Here is a 14926-nt window from a genome sequence, read left to right on the forward strand (position 1 = left end):
CTAACAATATGAGAATGATACAAAAATTAATAAATTCTAACAGTTCACTTAAGGGTGTTATATTTAAGAAATAACAAGCATATAGATATAAAAATTTGTAATTATTTGAATTACTTAAAACAGAAGACTCCCCCACCCCTAAAATGCTAAAAATATCCAATTTGGGCAAGGTTTCAATAATGGGCACTCTTTTTAGTAAGGTACTTAGGCTGTACCTGTCAAGCCATTTACTGAGTTTTTCAGTGGGGGAACTACTGATATTCAGCAAAGCAATCTTTATTGTATAGGACTATAGTAAGCATTACTAGACACTTAGTATCCCTGGCCCCTAGACATTATCATTATGACAAACAAAAACGCCTCTTATTATTTCCAAATGCCCTCTAGGACAACACCCCTCAGTTGTAAACCAAGTATATCAGTCAAAATAGGTTAAGTTATGCTACAGAAACAAACAACCTCAAACTTCAGGGACATAATATAACAAAAGTTTATTTCTCTTACTCTACAGATACAAAACAGGTCAAGAGGCATACTGTGCTCATTACAACAACCGAGGATCAAGGCTAACGAGGCTCCACTGCAATGTGTACACACATAATCACTGTAGCAGCACTGATCACACTAACGTGTTTTAGAAAGAAGAGACAGCGGAGTGAGGGCATCATTACAGCGGCAGATATCAGAATGAGTCAGCAAAGCATAATTTTTGAAGGTGAAGGGCGCACCTTGAAATGTAAAACCTAATCCCTAGGTTTCATAGACCTAGTTTTGCTCCTTGCAGAAGAGAAGTTAAAGTTAAATAAGGAAACCCATCAAGAATTAATGTATGCAGGAAGCACACTCTCTGTGGCAGTGAAGAAGAAAAAAGATTTGATTAAAAAAAAAATCAAAAACCCCAAAGCTGCCTATTCCACTCACTGAGGAGAAAAGCAGGCTACATGAACGCACATAAGACTCTGAACCATGGGGATAATCCCAACTGGCCTGGAATTCAGTTCTGGCTCTGTTCTGATGTAAACCTACTCTTAATGGCTGGGGAAACTCACCTTAGGGAGCTAAGTCAGGATATTCAAAGATACACTAAGGAAAAAGAAAAAAAAAAAAAAAAAAGGAAGAAATAAGAACAAAATAAATGGTAAATTCACAATAACATTCAGAAAAATATTGTCACGGAGCATGTAAAACTCATGACCAAATATTTCTCCCTGAATTTAAGAAGCAATCAACTCTATGAAAGAACTGCTCAAAGCAAGAACTTACAGACAAAATGATTATACAGCAGGAGAAGATAAAATATGAATTGACACAGCTCAAGAAAAGCAGTGGGACAAAAAAATATAACCATCAAATTTATAAGGACAAGGTAGAGAAATAGAAGGGAGAACAGACACTATAAAGACATTAAAGAGAAAAGTTAAAAAAAGTAAGAAAACAAATGAAAAGGATTTGTAAAAAAATTAAAGGAAATGAAATAGGAATATAATTGGAATTTTTTAAGAAAAAAGAAAAAATAGAACAACTATTTAAAGGGCAGGTCCATTCTGGCAACAGTACAGCAGGAAGAAGGCCTGTTGAGTACACACCAGGCCCCCAGGGCACAGGGGAGGGATCACAGCATATCACACTGCACCGCTCTTCTCCTACATGTGTCAGTGCTGCAGCCATGGCTCTCTGGCCATTGCCCATCCCAGGGTCTATGAAAGCAATGAAGATTCCCTCCAACATACTCGTCAACAAAGTAAAAGAAAAGATAGTTAGCTGCAGGGAAATAGGGAAAGGCTATTTCTTGTCACAAAAAGGCAGGCATATATCTTTCTGAATCCATGAGCTGACATGGTCTGAACAGGCCCATTTATCACTGGAACTGCAAATGGATCATTGAACAAAGCAGCTACTGTTCATTCTGGAGAGGTGGAAAAAGAAAAGCATCTGAAAGTATGAAAGTTCAACAGAATATGGTCAAGGATGTTGCTCCTCATCTTCAGGCATCTCCAACCCTCTGCTGTGGAATTTAAAAGCCCAGATCCTTTTCTCTTCTAGAAATGGAAGCCTACCACAGAGACACAGCAGCAGAAATTTAGGGGAGTCTTTCATGGGATTTATTTCTTAATTCAGCAACAGAGTAAGTCAGCAGAGCCATGCATTAGAAACAAAGCTCCAAAAGATGATCAAATACTTATAAATGAGCAGATAACCAAACTGTATATCTAAAAAGGTACATGGAAAAAATTAAAAAATAAAGGCACATATGAAGTTCTTTGAGGCTAAGAATAAAAACAAACAAAAACCCAGGGAAAGCAAATAAACAATGAAAAGCTGGAAATACCAGTCTTCAAAAAGCCCCCCCAAAAAATAAGGAGCCAAAGGTAGATGCTGATTTACCCCAAAAAATGAGTTATGGAGCTTATCACATTTAAAAACTTTAACTCATCAATCTGGCAGAAATTTGCAGCAAATATAGGGAAAGCCAAGGACATACCAAAACCCAGTCTTCCCCTCTTTAATTTTGTATCTCTAAAATTTCTTCTTAGAGGAATATTCTTCTTGAGAATGTTTTGAAAGGACTTACAATTAAGTAAAATAGAAGAGCATGTTAGAGGAAGGAAGGAGGAGAAATAACATAGTTGCACACCAATAACAACAACAACAACAACAACAACCACATACAGAAAATGGCCAGCCAGGGATACTCCCCAGAAGTACATAACCTGTCAGTACTTCAGGAGAAAAGGCAGATCCACAACTTAGGAAACTGTGAAATATGCAGCATATCTGATTTTTTGACTCAAGCTAAGGATTTCAGACTTGGTAGACACTAAACTCTTAGAGGTTCAGTTTATCCTACTAGAAACCAAATGGCTACTGGGAACTCTTTTGCAAGAAACAATTATTTTTAAGGTTATAAATATATTAAAAATGTTTTATGTAATCATCTATAGTGTCATAAAAGATAGTTCAATATCAAATTTTAATATAAAAGCCTCAGGTTCTCTGTATTCATTTTATTATGAAATTTTATTCAGTCATATGAAGCATGTAAATTTCATACCTTTCTAGATAAAACTACACATAACACACTCTGAGCTACTTTAACATAAAGATAACATAAGACTAATAGAACTCTTTAAACTTCTATTTATGAGGAAAGAAACAAATGATTAGTTTTGCTCTTTTCTTAATTGTCAGTTTACATAATTAATCAAGGTGCTTTTGTAATTTAACTTTTTTGTTGCACAGTGCATTATTCTAAAATATGCAATGACTTATCCTTTTGTCTTTAATTATGAATGAGTGGAAGTAATGCTAGTTGGCCGTATTAGTTTATAAGAAAACAGTAAGTGTACTTTAAACAAGATACAATTCAGATAAACATTCTTGGAAAAAAGATAAGAATATCTATCTATCTACAGTTGTTTATGCCTGGGAAACTAAGCTAGGATAGTCCACAAATATGTATATATCTAGTAAAGATGTCATTGGACTTCAACAACTTTAAGAAGAAAAGAAGGATGAAAGGAAGGTGGGAAGGAAAAAGGAAAAAGAAAAAAGAAAATCATTTTGGCATCTAAGCAAAAAAAATCTAGTCACTTAAATCAGAGAATAAATTGGCCTGGCCTCAGTATTCTTTACAGCAATATTAAAAGTCAGAAAATAGTGGAGTAATACAAAATCCTTAAAAGAAAATGCTATCCCAAGTGGTTATACTTTGCTGCCTTAGCCTAGGTTCTTCAGAGTGCAGAGTCTGGAACAAAGGTTTAATCGAGTGCATTTTTTAGTTTCCTGTGGCTGCTATAACAAATTGTCACAAACTTGGTGGCTTAAGACAACAGAAATTTATTCTCTCACAGTGTGAAGGCCAGAGCCTAAAATCAGTATCACTGAACTGTAATGAAGGTACTGGCAGGGTTGTGTTCCCTCCAGAGACTCTAGGGGAGAATTTTTCCCTTGCCTCTTCCAGTGAGTTTGGGAGGCTGCCAGCATTCCTTGACTTATGGCTACATCACTCCAATTTCTGCTTCTGTGGTCATACTGCCTTCTCTTTTATGAGTAATCTGCATGTTACTCATAAGGACACTTGTGATTGCACTTAGGGCCTGCCCAGGTAATCCAAGCATAACTACTCCATTTTAAGATCTCTAATTAATCATAGCTAAAAAGATTTTTTTGTTTGTTTTTCTATAAAAGGTAGCATTTACAGGTTCCACATAGATTATAAAGAAATTAAAGGAATTGTAAGAGACTACTTTTCTCAATTTAATGCAAATAAACTTGAAAACTGAGTTGAAGTAGTTAATATGTAAGCAATATATAATTTACCAGAACTATTTACAGCAAAATACGTAAAATTTCCAAAATACAAATAGAGAAAAATGTCAGAGAACATCCCTCTCCACTTTCCCTCCATCTGCCAAAATAATAAAGTGCCTGGATTAGACAATTTGACAGAGAAATTCTAACAAAACTTTTAAAAAGCAGGTTAATTCCAAAGATACTTTTAACTATTCTAGAGTGCATAAAAAGAAGGAAATTTCTCCAATTTTTTTTTTTCAAAAAAAAATTTTTTTTTTTTTTTGGTGGGGGTAGGTAGGTAATTAGGTTTATTTATTTTCTTTAATGGCAGTGCTGGGGATTGAACCCAGGACCTCATGCATGCTAGGTGCACACTCTACCACTGAGCTATACCCTTCCCCTCCAAATTCTTTTTATGAAGTGGGCATAAAAGTGATCCCTAAAATCAACAAGGATCTCACACACACACACGCAAAAACTATCAACCACATCTCAAAGGTTCAACAGAAGGCACTGCTAATTAGGATACATGGAAATCAATAGCTTTAGAGTCAAACAACAGCCAGTTAGAAGACAGGACAGAAGGAAAAATCCCTTATTTTCAATAAGAACACAAAAGATCAAAATATGTGAGAGAAAGTGTGTGAGATCATTATGAAAAAGACTTTAAAATGATGCAGTGGAACACAGAATAAGCAATGAACAAAGAAAAAGCATTCCATGACCTTAGATAGGATGACTCAATACCATAAAGATGTCAATTCTCCCTAAATTAACTACAATTTTCACACTAGTCTAATAAAGATGTCAGTATCATTTTGTCAGAATAATCAAGCTGAGTCAAAAGTTCACGTGGGAAAACAAACAAGTAAAAATAGTGAAGAGAAGTTTGCAACAGAAGAGTAATACAGAGGGCTCAGTTTCCAAGTATTAATCCATTACAGAGCTTCAGTAATTACCGTGGTGTGACACTACCACATGGATAAAGAGACAAATCATGGAACAGAATATAAAGTCTACAAAGAGAGATACATTTATACATAGTATTTTAGAAAAGGTGGCATTTCAAATAGGTGGGGAACAGGTGGCTTATTTAATAAAGCGTGTTTAGGAAAATGGACCAGAGAAAAGAAAAGGAAAAGAAAAAGAAAATCTGACTCTATTCCTGATAACTAGAAATAGGAAAAATTCCAAATGTATTTAACTTTTAATTGTTAAAAAAAGATTAAAGTACCAGGGAAAGCCATAGAGGCCTTTCTATGCATGACGTGAAGCTCAAAGGCAATAAAATTAAAGACTGATAAACTCAATTATATGTTTCAAAAAACGCACATGGTTTAAAATACAATAAGCAAATTCAAAAGGCAATTATCAAATTGGGAGAAAAATGAGAATCAATATCACAGGCAAAATGTTAATCTCACTAATTATAAAGAGTTCCTAGAAATCAATGAGAAAAAGAAAATCCAATGAAAAAAATGGGCAAAAGTATTGACAGTTCACAGAAAGAAAACTTGAATTGTCCTTCAATATACATAAAGAAGCTCACTCATAATAAGAAGAATAAAACCATTAAACCATTAAACCATTTTCACCTATCAGATTGGCCGAGACAGTTCAATAATTCACTATTTGGGGGAATTGGGAGAGGAAACAGGTCTTCTCCTATTTGTTGGTGAGAATTAAATGGGTATGACTTCTGTGAAGAGCAATTTGATAATGTCCACCAAGTGTATAAATACAATATCTTTTTAGAAATATATTTTAAGATATACACATATATTTGTGATATTATGCACACACAAGGGTATTTACTGTGACACTATTTGTAATAGCAAAAGAATGGAAGCAGCCTAAATGCCTATTAACGTCCATCAATATATGAGTATAGTACATCCATGCAATGGAATCATATAAAGCCATACAAAAGAATGAAGAAGCTCTTTACTCACTGACTGATATGGAATGATCTCCAAAATTATCGGTGGAAAGAGCACACAGGGGCACACAGACATCTCTGAAAAGACACACAGGAAACTGGTAAGACTGGCTGTGTTGATGAAGGGGAAATGGGCGGCTGAGAGACTGAAGTGTGAAGGATACTTTTCAGTAAGTATCTTTTTATGCCTTTTGCATTTTTAGTCTTGTGAATCATAACTGCCAAAGTGAACTACAGAGATATTAGTGAAAGAAATCAATACAATAGAGAAAATGAGGTAAAGTTAGCTTTCAACCTTTTCCTCCTGTCTTTCCCCCAAGATGTGCAATTCTTCCTCCAATTAGTTTTGCTTGCTTCCATTGGCTTCTACCCTTATCCCCAGACCTTACTGTTTCATTTATCTTAAGAGGTTTCTTAACATTTCCAACATTTTTCCATCAAAGTTATTATTAGTACATCTCAATTTCATCTTGCACTATGTGCAGTTCTAGAACATGGACTCCACAGAAGCCACTGTGAGTTTTGAGAGACACCAAAATAACAAAAAAGCCTAAAAATCATTCCCTTGAGGCAATCGTAAGAGAACAAACGCATCTTTTGGAAGGTACTCTTAAAAAAAAGTGCTTAAAATAAAATCTTGCCTGTTATTTGCAAAATGTGTTATTGCCCATTCTAATAGTATTTGTTTGGAGAATTAAAGATGTCCTCCCCTAGCATTCTTAACTGTTATAAGCATACTAAAGAACATAAGCTTTTAGATAAAAGGAGGCCATTCTCCATGCCATATGGCCATCTCATAATGACAGAGCCAGGTAAGAACCCGGAGTTCCCAAGCCTTTGTCCTTTTACTATACAATACATGGAGATAGACAAGTAAATATTTATGTGTGTGTATATATACATATTTTGTTACACCTATATATGTAACAAAATAGGATCTTTGAAATTAAGCAGCAGGCCAACCCAGTATTCTCATATTATTTTCCCCTATGTATATTTATTTTTGTCTTTTTTTAACCTTTCCCAAAATCACATCCCATTTTAGAAAGTTGAATAGTGAATTTCTTCTTTTATCATGTTATTAAAACCATTCTAAAGGAGAAACGTTCAAATCTGAAATTGACCCTGCTTTCACCCATCTGCTCAAACAGAAATAACTTCTGAACTCTAAATGCTTTTCTTTCTTACCAACAATCCTCTGAAAACAACCTAACACAAGAAATATATGCCCAACCCTCCCCAAAGGAAAGGTAGGATGTGGGAGTGGATGATATAGAAACTGAATTGCACAGAAGCAATAAGAATCAAAACTCCATGCTTTAAGGAATGGTAAGAATGTAAACCTGCAAGAATAGACCCCATATTAAACTCCTCAAATCCATCAGCCTGATTTTGAGTTGAATTTTCTCCAAGGCTCTCAAAGCAGAAACAACACGTGTAAGTATGACAAAATTGAGTTTATGACATTAAGAAAAATGCTAAAGAAAAAGGGAAACTATGTATTCAGGTAACTCAAACCTATTTTTAATACCTGTCTTATATTTGTGTTGTCCCTTCACATTATGTACAGGTAGCGTTTGAAAAATTCGATTCTGTATTCACACAGACATTGGTTTCAACTATGGCTAAATCACCTAACCAGTTTTGTCATATACTGGGAAACATACCGTGTTGGGTTGGTAATATTAAATGGCATGACACTGATAATCGCTTAGCAAAGTGTCTAGTACATAGCTAAGCACAAACATAAAAACTAAAAACCAACAAAAACAAACAAACAAAAAAACCCTTGGAACTCTTTTTTGAGTCACACATCTCCACACAGGTGTGTGTGGTGACATGTCCGAGGTCTCACCTTTCGTGTCAGACAGGACATTTAGAAAGCCAGGCTTTTCCTCTAAGGAGACTGAAAGTTGAGGCAATTAGGGAATTCGCTAAGTCAGTATCCTTAAAAGGACTAGGTGGGGGAAAGCGGCCTCCGGCACGGACAAAGTTTTCACCACAGAAAACCGCCACCACAGACCCTCTCGACCTTTCTCTCGTCTCGGGCAGGCACGAACTACACTTCCCAGCAGCCCTTAGGCTGCTTCCGGTGCAGCGCGCGCCAGCGCCCCGTTTTACGGCCGCATCTTTTACGTCAGTTCGATCCGTAAGCTCCTACGGCTGAAACCGAGTTCCTCGATATGGGTTCCTTCGTTTCCCAGCCTTTGGATTCCGCCAAGGTCGCTGCACCGCCTGAGGCTGCCTCCTCCGCCAAGCCCGCTCCCATCTCTGCACCCGGAGTGGCGACCTCTCCAGCGCAATCCCCTCTATTTAATAATTGCTGGAGCTGTCGCGTGCTCTCCGGGTCGGGGCTGATAGGGGCGGGCGGGTACGTGTACTGGGTGGCGCGGAAGCCCATGAAGCTGGGATACGCCCCCGGTCCAGGGACTATTGCACAGATGGTCTTCGGCATCAGTGAGAGTCGGGGCACTACTGTTGGGCTAGGGGAGAGGGAGATGAGGGGCGCGGCCACGTGGGTGGGGGAAGGGCGCTCGGTTTGGTCACGTGGCGGGAGGCAATTTCCCCTCCCCCCGACCTCTCCCCAGTAAGACACAGGGCGGGGAGAAATTGTTGGAACGCGTTTCTTCTTTTTTTATTTTTTCCCTTTAAATCACAGTATTTTTTGAGAATTCTTAACTAGCCTCAATCTTCTTAAGAGCTATTAAAGATAGGTATGAGTATAGCAGTCCCATTTTCCTGTTGAATAAATCGAGGCAAAGAGAAGAAATACCATGTCCAAGGTCAGACATCCAGGATAAGACACAGCTAGCTTTTGATCCCAGGTTTATGTGTCACCAAAACCTGTGCTGCTTTAGATTGTGGAGAAAGCCTAATTGAGAGCACTTGACCTTGGTTTAAGAATTTGGCTTTGAAAGCATGTTGTAGAGATTTGTTCAAAGCCCCCACACTAGGTCTACCACTGGGTGCTGTGGCTACAGACTTTATTTGTACCATTACTAAGTTATTATCAAAATGTCTTCCAGTAAAATGTAGTGATTCTTTTAGCTCTTGAGACCAGTTGAGTGAATAGAATTTTAGGTTTTCAGACCTCTTACCTTCTTAACTAGATTGCTCAGATCAATTCCCTTTTAGTGCCTTTCTTGCTTTGGAGAATTAACAGGATTTTTTTTTTCTTCTCAACTTTCTTTTTCTGAGCTTCACTCTTCTATAAGAAAGTTATAACGGTGATTGAATCTTCAAGGAGTATTGTGATAGTTATATAAGATGACATATGTGAAAGCACCTGGTAAACTGAAGTGCAGCATAACACATAAAGTACTGTTTTTTTTCCCCCCTAGGCATGGCTTGTTGGGGTGTAGTCATACTCTCAGACCCCAAAGGGAAGGCTTTCCGTGCTGGTTGAAAGTACCACCAGTGAATTTGTCATCTCTCCGTGTCCCCATGACATAGAGCAAACATAGAGCATATGGATATTCTGGACAGAAACATGGACATTGACAGACTTCAGTCCTGCGGATACTACAAGACTGAAAAGACAAACATGGATTGATTGTCATTCATTGGTAGTGATTGCTTGTGGCCTTCTTTGCAGATTCCACAGGGATCAATAAATCCCTCAGAGAAGAGAAGAGTTTCTATGTCTTATCTGGGGAAGGAGAGTATACTTTAAAAAAAAAAAGGAAATGATAAACCAAATAGGAATGTGAGCTAAACTTATTTTAAATAGTTCTTTTACCCTCTCCCATAATTGGGTCAACACCTACTATCAACCTAATCCTGGATAAGCATCATGCAATAAGCTGAAGTACAATTCAGTTATGTGATGTTAGTGCATATAGAAGTTTTAAGTTAGCAGGGACCAGAGAGGTCCCAAAGCAGGGTACTTCCTTAAAGGCCCATGACACATGATCATCAACTAAAATACCAATGAAGACAAGTTATTACCTACTTAAAAGGCAGGCCATTCTATTGATGGACAGCTATAGTCCTGAAATTTTCTTAGGTTAAACCCAAATTACATAAATCTAACTTGATGGTCTTGGCTTGACTTACTGAATACATAGAATAACACTTAAATACTGTAATATAATTTTAATGTCTTTTCCAGAATTTGTACTATTGTGAATATTTAACCAAATAAGAGTTTTTCCATATAAACTTGCCCACACATCAGCTATATTGCCCAACTATGTTTGGTTCTTCCCAACTTGGAATCACTTAACCAGATGTGAGCAAGGTATTGTTCCATCATGTCTATAGGCAGTTGGGAATAATGCCCCTCCCTTCCAAAAACAGGTTACTTAGAGTTTGTAGTTAAAAATTTTGTTTTCCTTTTGAAGTGTGTTCTAAAATTTACTTTGATTTTTGCCAAAGCTATGTCAGAGACCCAAGGTTTCTTTTTAAGGATGAGTCTTCAGAGGGAAAAAGAGACATGGCCTTAGTCCTGCAAGCAGGAAGTGCACTTAGTGCCCCTATTATCTTCTCATTTCTTGGGGATGAAGTGGGGAGAGCAGGATTAACAGGCTCAAGAGTCAGTGGATTATTACTCAGTAACTCAAGAATACCAGCTTAATTACGATTTATCAACTTTAGAACCTCTTTACAGCATGGAAATGAGAGTTTATAAAGGCTCATAATTACCTTTAGCAAAGAAGAGAAAAAGTACAAAAATGGGTAATTTAAAATGCACTTACAGTTATCTTTGGAACATAGATCAAAATGTGAACATACATGTGAACACTGACATTTCTCATGATATCTAAGACACTTAGCACAACCCTTACATAATGTAAACTTTGTTATCTCCAGATGATCAGGTAATCATTATACCATCTCTTGTTCCCTTTGTGTATTGCACTGACTCGTCTAGAATCCTGTGACCATCTAACAATAGGTCTGAACGTTTTAAAGGACTTGAATATAGATTGATCCTTAGGATCTTGCTGTGTACTGGGGGGAGAGGTGTGGGGTCTCTTTGTTCCTAGGCCAACTGCTGGGACAGCTGTTGCTGGCAGCACTGAAGTGTGCCAAATGCAGATCAATCTAAAAAGTTCTGGAGTTCACCTGACCAGGACCAATTGCAGAGACAGCTGTTGCTGGTGGCCCTAGAGGTTAAGCATTTCAGCCATGATTTGTACTTTACCTCCACCCTCAGCTCAGCATTTGCTCCCTGCTCTTTTTTATTACTGGTTTCCCAGCCTGGTGTGTCTGAATTAGGTGCCTCTTGAATGAAGCCACTTGATTTGACAACATAAAATATATTGCTCCTAAATTAAATATATGTTCAGGGCAAGCATATGTTCAACTACCCCTCAAACCAGACTTGGCCTCAACTGATTTACTGCCAGGGCTACATTGATCAAACCGACATTCTCAAATCTTGAAGTGAGGAATAGTAAGCAATTCTGAGTTGAAAAGCTACTTTTTAAAATGACAGATAAATCCTTGCCTTGACCCAATGATTATACAGGTGTTAGGGGCAAAGAGTCAGAGGTGAAGGACCTATAATTACACATCACTAAGAGGTATCCTAAGAGCCTGAGGGGAAAAATATGTCACTCTCCTAGATGTATGTCACTTGTCCTTAGCGATATTCAACAACTTGTCATTCATATGTAAATGGAATGTAGAGAAATAGCCAAAAGGGCAAATGTTAAATGTAGCAATGCCTCTAAAAATCTCTGCTTAGTCCTAGGACTGAACTTGCATGTACTTCAGGAGCATGGTAGGCAGGATTTTTAAAATGGTCTCCAGGTTCCCAGCCTCCGGATGTCCATACACCTTCTCCCAGTTATTCAGTCAAACACCATTCTAGGTACTGCTGTGAAGGAAATTTGCAGATATAATTAAGGTCTCAGATCAGTTGATCTTAAGGAGATTATCCAGATGGGCTAATCACATGAATCCATTAAATCTTGGTGCAGAGGTCATAGACCTGAGAAGCCAAGGATTAGAAGCAGGAGAGGTGGGGGGTGTCAATGCATGAAAAGTTCATTGGAGGCTGGAAGAAAGAAACCATCCACGTTGAAAACTGCCTGTGGGGGCCATATGACTAGGGACTGCAGGCAGCCTGGAGTGCTGAGAATGATCACCAGCCAACAGCTGAAAGACAAACAAGGACCCTAGTTCCACAACTGGAAGGAAGTGAATTCTGCCAGCCACCTGTGAGCTTGGAAGAGGACTGTGTGAGAACCAAGAACCGCAGCCCTGGTCAATACCTTGATTTCAGCCCAGTGAGACCTTAAGCAAAGTAACGTGAAACTGGGAGCTAGTAAATTTGTTTTAAGTTGCTGAGTTTGTGGTTATTTGTTATACAGTGTAGACAATGAATACCAGGAATCAGGAGTGTTCTGTGTTGTCATGGTCATAGTAGATGGCACACCATACCAAATACACACCCTCATTCTGGGTATTCAGGAAGTAGCCAGAAGGGGCCATCTGAATAGCATTTGCCTTTACAGTTATGGTCTTCGCTTGTTCTTTTACTGGTGTTTTACTTGGATAGTTTGTATTTTCTGTTTTCTGGAACAATTGTTCCACTACTAAACATAAAAAAAAATCTGACAGCAACCTTTTTATGTGCCAAGCATTATTCTGACTAAGTGCTCTGCAGGTATTGTTTAATCCTCTCAGCAACCCTGTTTTACAGATAAGATGACTGAGGCCTGGAGCAGGTAAGAATTTTCCCAAAGCCTCAAGTGATGAATTTGGTTAAGCTTGGTTAAGAGCACTTTTTGGGAACTGGGAATTCATGCTGCTACAGTCATTTTCTCAACATCCATTCTCAAAATGTTTAGGTATCAAAATTAGAAATTTTAAATTCTGATTTTCCATTTTTTTCTTGGTTATCCCTTAGTTTAACATGCATCATTAATCCCTTGGTTTCTTCTTCTTTATAATTGAGATCATATCACTTACTACTCTGACAGCAATTTACTTGTTAATCCAGAACAAGAAATTCTTATCTCCCTAAGCAGGCTCAGACAATTCCCTGACTTTACCCTAGTCTGTCTCCTGACCTTAGAACATTCTCCTGAACCTCAGACTCTATTTTCCAGCCTCATCATGGCACGCTACATGTCTGACACCAGAGTCCCAGCTTGTCTCAGTAAACTCTTATCTCCCTCCTACCAATTAGTGCTCCTCTGTTTTCTATCTCCATCCATAGAACTTCCATCTCATCAGCTGTCAAAGTCAGAAACTGTGGAATTATCTACCACTCTCTTTATTCTCATTCTTCTGATCTGTTAACAAGTCCTGGTTATTTTAACCCTTTACTGTTCTTTCCTATCCATTCCCATTGCTGCTAACATCATTTCTCATTTAGATTACCATAATAGATTCTTAATTTCTCCTTGTTTCCTGGACTCCCCTCTCATCGGCCCTCCACACTCTAGACAGAGCAATCTTACAACATGTCTCAGTTTAAAACACTGCATTTAAAAGATTGCTCAGTAGTTAGTTATGCATATGTCCCTCCCCACCAATTGTGTACTCCTCAAGAAGAGGATTGTGCTTTTTGCATCTTCATGTTACCCTTCCCCAGCCACAGCAGCAAACATGCCAGCCACTTGGTTGGTGTTCAGTAAATATTTGATGAATAAGTGAATGAAGGGCTGAACAAATTAATAAGGAAAGAAAAAAATATTTGTTTTATTTGACAACTTTAGAGTATTTCTGTGGCTCTTAGCTCAGTTACCCATCACCCCTTGCCCAGCAGCATCAGCATTACTGGAAAACTCATTAAAAATGTAAATTCTTAGCCCTATGCCAGACCTACACCCTAAATCAGGAGCCCTGGAATTGGAGCCTACCAACCTGTATTTTAACAAGCTCTGTAGATGATTCAAATGACTGCTTACATTTGAGAATCATTGGTGTGGTTGAACCTGGCTGACGTGTATAGAACATATTTCGGCTGTACCAGCGGGAAGAATACCTGAACATCTGGACATTTGACTCAGGTTCTAATCTCAGTTCTGCCACCAGCTCCTAATATGCTCTTGAGAAAGTCACAACCTTTTAGATCACAAATGTTACCATCCATAAGTTCAGAAGATCGGACTAGGTAGTTTCTAAATTCCCTTTCAGCACTAAGGGCCTCTCTTTGCATAAGGAAGGAGATGTATTCTCAAGTTCTGAAGGACAGAGAGAGCAGCGGGGAGCTGAGAAAAAATGGAAACAGCACTCTCTGCAGTGATCCTGTGATGCTGCCGCAGAAGATCAGACCACTATTCCTGCAAGTTCACTCGCGAGAAACTTGCGGCTGCAAATGCCTGATACTTCACAGGAATTTAGCAACCCCTCACCCCAATTAGCGCACTTGGCCAACCAAACAACTCTACAGGGGAGGGAAGAGGTCCTTCCCAACCTTCTTGTGATCACATCATGCTCTGAAGCATGAAATGTGATTACCCTTTTCTAGCCTGAATAACTGCCCAAGCGTTCAAAAGAAATAAGGGAAGTCAAGGAAGCACTGGGCTGGATGAAGGGGTGGTTGTATATAGTCCCTTTCCATTTCCCAAGAACCCAAATAGGAAAATCCCTCCTTCAGTTTAATCCTGCATAATATTGATTTAATGATATGAATTAAATTAAACACATTATGATGAAAATAGACGCCAAAATCCTCACCAAAATTTTAGCAAATAGAATCCAACAACACATAAAAAAGATTATACACCATAACCA

General features: G+C 38.2%; 1 protein-coding gene across 1 annotated transcript; it reads left to right on the forward strand.

The window, feature by feature from the left end:
* Nucleotides 1–8357: 8357 nt before the first annotated feature.
* On the forward strand, nt 8358–9864 carry DMAC1 (distal membrane arm assembly component 1). The gene is made up of 2 exons (XM_010960652.3): nt 8358–8689; nt 9574–9864. Exons 1-2 carry the CDS (start codon nt 8416–8418, stop codon nt 9636–9638), a joined length of 339 nt encoding a protein of 112 aa, XP_010958954.1. The 5' UTR covers nt 8358–8415; the 3' UTR covers nt 9639–9864.
* Nucleotides 9865–14926: the final 5062 nt, after the last annotated feature.

Source organism: Camelus bactrianus, chromosome 4 (genome assembly GCF_048773025.1).
Source record: "Camelus bactrianus isolate YW-2024 breed Bactrian camel chromosome 4, ASM4877302v1, whole genome shotgun sequence".
NCBI lineage: Eukaryota > Metazoa > Chordata > Mammalia > Artiodactyla > Camelidae > Camelus > Camelus bactrianus.

Coding starts and splice junctions, on each gene's coding strand:
- DMAC1 (XM_010960652.3), top strand. CDS start 8,416: ATGGGTTCCTTCGTTTCCCAGCCTTTGGATTCCGCCAAGGTCGCTGCA. Junction 8,690..9,573: donor ACAGATGGTCTTCGGCATCA/GTGAGAGTCGGG, acceptor TTTCCCCCCTAG/GCATGGCTTGTTGGGGTGTA.